The sequence below is a fragment of the Electrophorus electricus genome, chromosome 23 (genome assembly GCF_041902795.1).
Source record: "Electrophorus electricus isolate QZ-2024a chromosome 23, ASM4190279v1, whole genome shotgun sequence".
NCBI classification, from domain to species: domain Eukaryota; kingdom Metazoa; phylum Chordata; class Actinopteri; order Gymnotiformes; family Gymnotidae; genus Electrophorus; species Electrophorus electricus.
The window spans coordinates 11,665,001-11,674,745 of record NC_137519.1 but is presented as its reverse complement, the minus strand read 5'-3'; the positions used below and the strand labels follow the sequence as shown (position 1 = coordinate 11,674,745).

General features: G+C 47.3%; 1 protein-coding gene across 1 annotated transcript in view; it reads left to right on the top strand.

Annotated features, from left to right (window-relative positions):
* The first annotated feature begins 1,189 nt into the window (after positions 1-1,189).
* The window catches only part of lgr4 (leucine-rich repeat containing G protein-coupled receptor 4), a 42,315-nt gene continuing 33,759 nt past the window's right edge, over positions 1,190-9,745 (top strand). The window contains exon 1 of the mRNA XM_035521080.2: positions 1,190-2,180. Coding sequence (XP_035376973.1) covers positions 1,990-2,180 — 191 coding nt within the window. The 5' untranslated portion in view covers positions 1,190-1,989. The remainder of the gene's footprint in view (positions 2,181-9,745) is intronic.

Here is a 9,745-nt window from a genome sequence, read left to right as displayed (position 1 = left end):
TGTCCTGTGGAACACTTGGCAGTTTATGAGGCCTTGGTCACCAGGGCGACCGATTGGTTCAGCTTAAAAACCAGCGGTGCTATCTTTGCTGCTGTAGCTGGAAATGAGTAACGCATGTCTGGTTCACCATCTCCACTGATATCACTCACATATCATTATTTGGACTGGGGTGAAATAATGTGATGAAATGTTTGGTGAAAATTGGAGAGAAACCATGTGGTCTGTCAATCCAAGGAAAAGGAAGACTAACCAAACATTTGCTGTGCGGACCACGTACTGATCTACATTAAGTAGGACAGGCAATTAAATGTCTGCAAATTCTATATTTTTATCTTTTTCTGAATTTAACAGTAAGGTCAATAGGTACTGTGTAACCTTCTGGAAAGTTTAACCTCCTTGGTCTAAAAACCAATGGTCTAAAAATCAGTATCACTGCTTCACACATTCAGCCGCTTAATTGCCTGTACATGGTAAGAAAAAGTCTAGGTTATGTAGCTGCAAGAGCAAATAGCAAGTTCAGATAAACCCAACATCAGTGGAGTGGTGACTGGTTCTACTGAGGTGACATATATGGAAGATTTTACAGCTAAGAGGCTGGCTTCTCTCTCTCTCTCTCTCTCTCTCTCTCTCTCTCTCTCTCTCTCTCTCTCTCTCTCTCTCTCTCTCTCTCTCTCTCTCTCTCGCTCTCGCTCTCGCTCTCTCTCTGGCATGTCCGCTTGCAAGTCAAACCTAATCCCTGGAGGGGTTTCTGTGGTGTGTGTGTGTTTGCAGCCTGTGTGATTATTCACATATATGTAAAAACATCATGATGTCTTATAATCCTAATAAAGATGGCAATAACAAAACTTTAATTCTAAATATATCTAAAAACAAAAAAAGAATTAAGGTCTGTTTACACTATATATACCTTAAACACTATGAATTATATAACACTGAATCCTAAGGTCACATTATTTTAAAGTAAGGCAACAACACACCAATAATGACCTACATTTGTATGATGCCATCTATTAGATACAAAGCTTCAGTCAGATACAGATTGCTTCCTAATAGAATAAAGTAATACTTACATAACTTTTTACATAAGCTTAGGTTTGTAAGTTTATGACTGCAATGGTATTGCTCATGTTTTAAATACTTTCATTCTAGTCCCAAGTGAGACTTAATCTTCTTCCATGATTTAAAAAATCAGGTATTTTATCCGTTTGTTTTCCTGCATTCTACATTTTTTTAAACTATGACCGTATAGTTAGGGTAGAGCAGCAGTAATTTCGGGCACTGATCGCTTATAAACTTCACTCGTGTGTAACGATGCCCAAGGTTGACAACTCATTAATATGTATTCTGGTATTAGCATATTCAGCAGCTCGCGGAGCTGGCCGTCCTGTGGTGGTTGCGAGCGACTGCACGAGCGGGGTAGTATCGCGCGCGGGGTGGTGGAGGAACCAGGGGAGGCTACGTGAGCCACGGCGGAGAGCTGGCCGTGTTTTTCCTGCGTGAGACGCCGAAAACCCCTTGCCGTCGAGGTCGTCCGCCGTCGTTTCCTTACTCGGTTCCAGAGTTCGGTTTCAGGGGCGCAGCAACAAGGGCCAAGCGAAAGGTGTTGGTGCTGGTGCTGCCCGGAGGTGCTGGGCAAACGGGCTCGGCGCAGCATGAACGTTGTCTGGCCCAGCTTACTTATATTGTAGGTAAGCGCTCTGGTTTCAGCGGCGGGGGGTGAAGTATTGGGCACAACATGCATATCTTCTGGGGCACCGATCGACAAAGAGACGGTTTGTAGCCCGTTAACCGGCCAACAGATCGAGTTCGTCCGATCGAAACGCAGTAACACTTACTGAAGTCGGTAAAGTCACCCAGGGCACCAAGATCGCCTCTGCTTCGAGGTACAGAATCTCGCTACCGCTTTTACACGATTTGGAGGCAGATACATCGGGGTGGTATTCGAGTCTCCTTTTCCCAAAAAAAAAAGAAGAAAAAAAAAAGACGACAATGCTCTTGTTGGTCATCCGCATTTTCCTGCTGGGATTGTGCACATTACGACACGGTGCTGCCGGACAAGGACAGTCCACCCCGGCTGCATGCTCGCCCCAGTGCCGCTGCGACGAAGACGGAGGTGCCGACTGCTCCGGGAAAGGACTGAGCACCGTCCCGGCGGGACTGAGCGCATTTACGTATTATCTGTAAGTAATCTTACAACTCGCGCATTAACAAGAATGAGGTTTTGAAGGCAGACTCGTGTCCATCTGTTGTGGTACCCTAGAGCGGTGTGGGTGATGTGAAGGGGAGGCAAGAGAAACTTTTGCACACTAGCAGAAAGGCTGCGGATATGGTAACAAAGTCGAAAGGGGCTCTTTGAAAAAGCCAAACTACGGTTTTAGCTACCTTTAGCTCCTTTTTAGGAAATATTATGACACGTCTGAATCACAAATGCATGTCAGAAATATTTCCATTGTGTCTGTAGGCCATGTAGGCTGTTTGTCATCAAGACTAGAAAGACGAGATTTCGAGGTTTTTTAATAGCGAGGTTCGAAAGGTGTTCGTTCTTCTTTCTTTCTTGATGCGACTTTCCAAACTAACTACTTTAACCGAACGTCCTTTCCCGAGTTGTCCGGCCAGTGTCCAGTGCACAGCGTGTCATATTTTGTGACATGACTGTTGTTTTCTTTGGACAGAACTAGAACGAGTGGATCATGCCAATAACCAGCCTAACAGCTCATTGCATAAGTAGAGCGGGCCCAAGAGGGGTAGCGTGTAGTGTGCAGTACTGCTCCAGTACTACCTTACTAAATACCTCTCAAATGGGCTGCCGAATCTCGGCAGTCCAGAAAAGGACTTTTATATGCCTTGGATTTTGATTTTAATAAACTGCATCCAGTATGTTTAATTTCATATTTGCACTCACCTACACAGAAATGGATTATTGTGATATAATCCATATGATCTTATCAAATGTTTGTATAACATTTAGTATGGTATATTGTTGGGCCTCATAACTTTCTGTGTAAATTGTACTTCCACATCTGTAGAGTATATTTTTTTCTCGGAGAGATCAAAATGCTCTTTCAGAAGGTTTTATTAAAGTTTGACGCGTCTACCTATGGTCCTGGATCATCAACCCCCCCCCCCCCTTTTTTTTTTAAAGCACTCAAGGAGATCAAAGATAAGTTAGACACTGACAGGGCAAACCGAAGCGCAGTAGTATGGCCTGTCAAATGTTACAGTGTCCGTCAGCCAATAGCAGCATCGGCCCTCACCCGCCACCAGCCAGGAGCTTCATCCAGCACACACCTCCCCACGATGTCTTCTGTCCCACGTCAGCTCCACGAACATACTCAGCGCCCCGCGCGGAGGCCTGTCCTCGTCAAACTCTGCATCTGACCTCCTCCTTTAGCGCCCCGCCCGGCCCCACCAAGGAGTGCAGAGGTGCTGTGCCTCCCTCGGGGCCCGTCGGCGTGGAACGCAGCCCGGGGGTCATCTAGAAATGCCTCTAAACCCATGCCAAGCTGAGGCAGAAGAGAAGCGGGGAGAAACACTCGCCGTGCCGGGGACTGTCTTAGACGTCACAGTGTAATATGCTGAAGTCGTGCTATCATGGGTCGTGTGAGGTGCACGGTGGACTGTTAACCTGATTCTCTCAGACATTACCCGCCAACCTATTTACAGGCTGTAATGAGGGCTAGGCTTGGCTGTTATTTACTTACTGGTGCTTGTTTAAAACGTCTCATGACGACTAGCTCTGACTAATGGGTCTCTAGCCGTTATGTTTATTATGGGCTATGTTTGGGGATAAATGTGGCTGTAATCCTGGTCACTAGGAACCAACAGGTGATGAGCAATGCACTTCATATTTATGTTATCAAAAGCCGAAGTTTAAACGCAGACGTACTGAACTGTGGAAGCTAGTGATGAATTAGACTCTTGGCTTCTGCTATCAGTCCACGCCACCCACGTTTCTGCAGCCCATGGCTATAATGACACGCTGCTAAATTGTGGTAGTAACTCTACACATAAACTCAACACATTTTTTGCCGTTTCTGGTATTCTGGGCCTTTCAAACCTTTCAGAATACTGCGGCACCTTCTGCACTCATGAAGGCCTTAGGTACTGTACATAATGCATACCGCTATGCTTATAAGTCCGCAGGGATACTTCTTCTGTGATATTTCGAAACTGGAGCCAAAGCAATCCTTTCTTCAGTTAACGACTTCACTGAAGTATAGATTCCTTTCTCAGTGTTCGGGGTACATCGTGTTGGCTGCCAACCATATGAACAGGGATATTACTTTTTGACTGATAAAACATGCTTGGCTAGTATCTCCTCCTCCTTCAGAAATCTTCTGACAATAAGAAGAAAAACAAAAACAGCAACAAAGAAAAGACTGCCAAAACTGCGCGAGCGTTACAGAAGCGTCGCTGCTGGCTATGCAGGCCATCCACTCGTCAGCGCGGTGCCAGTCACAGCATGAAGGGCAGGCTTGCGACAGGCTGAGGAACATGCTGGTGCCTGGACTCCCGCCCCCGGCCCCGCCCCCGGGCCCCGCCCTTGGCTCCCCGCGCCACACGCCTTATTGCTCTTCTGGTATTTATTTATGTAATTGATGATGGCAGGGCAGCTCTCCCCCCCCCCCCCCCCCCCCCCCCCCCGAATTGCTAGCCATGACCAGCAAGCGCTCATCTGTTCCCGCCAGAAGAAAGAGAGGGAGAGAAAGAGAGGGAGTCAAAGGAGAGAAGGCGTACGAAAGGAAGAGAGGGACCAGGACTGAGCGTTAAGCGATTGCACGCACACAAAGGCCAAGGCGAGGGCGCGTGCACGTTTGTGTGTGTGAGAGAGAAAGACTGGTGGATTGACGCCCAAGGTAGGGAGAGAGAGGCAGAGACACGGACAGAGGGAAGCAGGAGAAGTGTGTGCGTACACGCGTGCGTGCGTGGAAGGGTCTGGTTGATCATTGCTCTCCCCCTGGTGTAGACAGCACGACTGAGGCTTGTGTGCTTAATAAAGTTGGCACAGGCCAGCAGCTTGCGCAACGACCCGGGTTAATGTTCCACCGGGCGGGCGAGGCTGCATCGCCTCCTCACCGAGGCACAGTGCCGCCTTAAAGAAGCAAACAGGCAAGGCAGGAGCCACTGCGCGAAACAAGCCTTTACCTTGACCTTGAGTTTACTGTGCGGACAACTGGAACGTCCAATCAAAATAGCTCCTAACTTATTTTATAGCACCAGTAAGACCTGCCCTTCACAGATAGCTCCCACAAAGTATGCATTGTATATGTAGTTGTTTATGGCGATTGTCTAGATATTGTATCATTAGCACAGTTGAGACCTGATATTCTCCATATTGTGTCCAGGTTATAGTTTCCTATGAAGATGAATGGAATCGTGTATAGTTACAAATACATTCAACTGCTGCTTTTCTCTTACCCTAACTAATTAGCCATTTTGTCTTTTCCATTTTGCTCAACATATACTCCATTTCTGTGTAATTTGGTGTGTGTGTGTGTGTGTGTGTGTGTGTGTGAGCATGCACACGCAGCAGGGATAACCCCGTCAACCGTCTGTCCATGCGCTATTAGCAGGCCCTTGTCTCAAGCTCAGTTGAGCGTCTCCTCATGGAGAGTCAGGAATGCGCCTTTGTGTCCCCATTACCAAAGCGGAGGTGCTGTGTTCTGGTCTGCCTTGGAGGCGTGGGTGGGCGGCCAGACGGAACCGGAGCCCTGGAATCTTTACCCACCCCCCGACTGTCCCGCACGCTCCGTGAGTGATAGGACAAAAGGGCGCTTGTGCGGGGAACCGGAACCGGAAAAGCACCAGCACAGTCTCAACCCTACGCTGCATACACAGGCTGTGATTGGAACGGGTTTGCAGGGCACTGGCATGCGGGTTTGGAGGCTTGTGAGCCAGCAGGGGTAGGTACGGTCTGCAGTTATGGTTATAGCAGAGCAGGGGTAGGTATGGTCTGCAGTTATGGTTATAGCAGAGCAGGGGTAGGTACGGGCTGCAGTTATGGTTATAGCAGAGCAGAGGTAGGTACGGTCTGCAGTTATGGTTATAGCAGAGCAGGGGTAGGTACGGTCTGCAGTTATGGTTATAGCAGAGCAGGGGTAGGTATGGTCTGCAGTTATGGTTATAGCAGAGCAAGGGTAGGTACGGTCTGCAGTTATGGTTATAGCAGAGCAGAGGTAGGTACGGTCTGCAGTTATGGATCTAGCAGAGCAGGGGTATGTACGGTCTGCAGTTATGGATATAGCAGAGCAGGGGTAGGTACGGTCTGCAGTTATGGATCTAGCAGAGCAGGGGTAGGTACGGTCTGCAGTTATGGATCTAGCAGAGCAGGGGTAGGTACGGTCTGCAGTTATGGATCTAGCAGAGCAGGGGTAGGTACGGTCTGCAGTTATGGTTATAGCAGAGCAGGGGTAGGTACGGTCTGCAGTTATGGTTATAGCAGAGCAGAGGTAGGTACGGTCTGCAGTTATGGATCTAGCAGAGCAGGGGTAGGTACGGTCTGCAGTTATGGATCTAGCAGAGCAGGGGTAGGTACGGTCTGCAGTTATGGATCTAGCAGAGCAGGGGTAGGTACGGTCTGCAGTTATGGTTATAGCAGAGCAGGGGTAGGTACGGTCTGCAGTTATGGATCTAGCAGAGCAGGGGTAGGTACGGTCTGCAGTTATGGTTATAGCAGAGCAGGGGTAGGTACGGTCTGCAGTTATGGATCTAGCAGAGCAGGGGTAGGTACGGTCTGCAGTTATGGTTATAGCAGAGTGTCTTTGTGTGCGACATCATTTGTAACTAGTATATTTCTCCTACAAGCCCCTCGTGTGTAGTGTAGAGGTAGTACAGCTGCTTCTCAGACCCACTCACCTCCTCCCTCACTCCCAGTCACCTCCTCCTTCATTCCCAGTCACCTCCGCCCTTACTCCCACTCACCTCCTCCCTCACTCCCACTCACCTCCTCTCTCACTCCCACTCAGCTCCTCTCACTCCATCACCTCTCTCTTTCTCTCCCAGTCCCTCACACCTTGTTCTCAAGCCTTGTTCTCAGTCCCTACTTTTTGCTCCTTTTTGCTGATATTATAAAGGGTTAAGATTAATTTAACACACACAGAAGATGAATTACACCACATACTGAGAGTTGACTTTAAATGTTATTGCCAGGTAATTATATTTGAAGTGTTTACCTTGAATTTATTTTCACGCTGTAAAACAATTGAGTTTACGTCAGTTGTTTATGGAACGTGATTGCCAATCTCATTTGAGTTGTACCAACCGTGTTCCACATTAGAGTGGTATTCTCTGTGTTTGTCTTTCTTTCATTTTTGCACATTTTGTTAGTGTCTTGAGCGCCATGTTTAGAAATGGTCTAATGTTTTCCCCATACATCCCCCCACCAAATCCCACAGTTTAAAGTGAAAGGCACATTCTTGTAGTGAGGAATCATGAAAAAATATAATCTGTTAAGTTTTCAAGGCCTTTACTTCTTCCTTGGTGATAACTCCTTTGCGAACAGCAACACTGCCAGTTTAATGCAGGTTTTATTTGAAAACGCTTCTATGGAAACGCTATTTACAAAACAGGTGTATGAATAAACTACATTGGCTTTTTGGACAAGTGCTGGTGTTGAGGTATTTTATATGTGAGGTTTTCATTTGAATACGCGGCCAACTCAGGGCTGCGTCTGTGATGTCTGTCCACATTGTGTAGCAGTAACTGCCTGCTTGTCGTCACATGGCCCTTGTTGTCTGAATGTGGTCGTGGTGACTGGTTAATCCTTGATTTACTGTAAACAGCCATTTTCTAGAATATTATCTTAACTACAGTATTTGCTCTTTGTTTCTAAGTGAGCTCTTAGCATTCTGATGTTTTTGGCGTTTAGACATTATGTGCCAGGATGTGGAGGAAAATCGGAGAAAATTTTTAGTTGTATCTGAAAGGTATGATTTTACAGAAACAAATTTAATGTATAAAAGTGCATTGTGAAATTATGTAGCATTTTTGCAAATACTTTCTATACACTGCTACTTCCTTAATCTAAGATCTTATCTCCATGTATGACATTTTTCAAGAGTCATTTTTATATTTTTCAACATTTGTTTTCCTCTTAGTAAGTCTGATAACAGACCTCCAGATCTGGCATGTCGGTGTTATTCAGACCATCTACCTGATAAGTGTAAGCTATTCAAATTCTTACTGGTGGGGAACTGGCCAACTGCTAACCTTTAGCTAACTCATTTGGGTAAACTGCATGGAGTGATTGAAGTCCCTCTACAAACACTGTTGCGCAAGGATATTTTTGTAACTAGGCAATGTAAAAGTAAACGTCCAGCTCAGTGCCGATAGCGATCAAGCAGTCTGGTGGATTATTGTCCAGTTGTTTAAGATGCATAGCAACTGGAGTCATAGCAACCGTAACGACTCATCTCTGCGCCCGCCGACATCCGCAGATTTTTAGGTTTTTTTTTTCTTGCTTTGCCTAAAGATCCCCAGCGGGGGCGCTACGATCCTCCCGGGGGGTTTCCTGCTGAACTGAAGCGATAACCGCAAGAGTTGCCGTGGCCTTGAAGGCTGAGGTCCTCTGTCATGTGGCTTTTCTGTTTATCTAAAAGAGCAAGGGTGAGAATAAAGTGAGTCTTGGGCAGGTCTTGGGGAGCCAGAGCGGCTGGGCGAGCGAGCAGGCAGTTCAGCAGAGTGTGTGCGGGTGAATATGCGTGTGGGGGAGGGGGGTGCCGCCGAGTGTGCGGAAGGCCAACATGCGTGTGGGTGTGTAGGTGTGTGGACGGGCGTGCGGGCGGCTCCTGCCTCCCTCAGACAGTGAATGCAGCGCTTCATTAAAGGGCAAAATGACAAGTCATCGGAGGCGGAAATGTCTTTTTAGCAAGCACGGTTGAGTGATTGCCAATTAGTGTTTTGTGGTACAGCCTGCTGGGGACATGCACAGGGAGTCCCCGTGATCCAAACAGTCCCGGAGGAGATGGACTTTAAGCCCAGGGCAGTGTGTACCGTGCACAGCAGAGGTTAACTTGAATCTTGAGGTTAACTTAACTTGAAGTTAACAGGCCTATGTGTGTGTGGGTGTGGGTTTGTGTGTGTGTGTACAGTGGAAGGCCTTGTTTTTGGGTGGTGGTGGTCTTCATTTCCCAGCTACTTTTAGCAAGACTGTTTAATGTGGCATCTCTCCCCTTCCTGCACAAGCATATATACGTGTGTGTGTGTGTGTGTGTGTGTGTGTGCGTGTGTGCGCGTGTGTATGTGTGTGCGCATGTCTGTGTGGTCATGCATGGTGCCACTTGTCTGGCATTTCCTGTCTACCCGCCAGGGGTGACCCCCGGTGACCTCTGGCCATGAAGTTGTTATCACATCATGGCCCTGTCACGAAACACGCCTATTTAACCCAAATCTGCTTTCAAGACCCTTCACATCTATCCCTAGAAGTGTGTGTGTCTATGTTTGTATAAGTGCATGCATGCGTGTGTGTGTGTGTGTGTATGTGTGTGTGTGTGTGTGAGAGAGAGAGAGTGTTGAATTTATTTAAACTGAACTGAAAGACACATTATATTGAGAGCGTAGTTAAATAAACAGACTCTTTCAGGTCATCTTTTTCCGCTGTCAGCCGCTCATTCCAGGGCCCTCACTTGCCTCTGGCGTGTGGCGTGGCTTATTTCAGCCACTGCTGCTTCAACTCTCCTGCTCTTCCTACAGAGGGCCATAAGCCAGTTGTTCAGGAAGGAACGTTGAGATGGATTGCACTGAACTT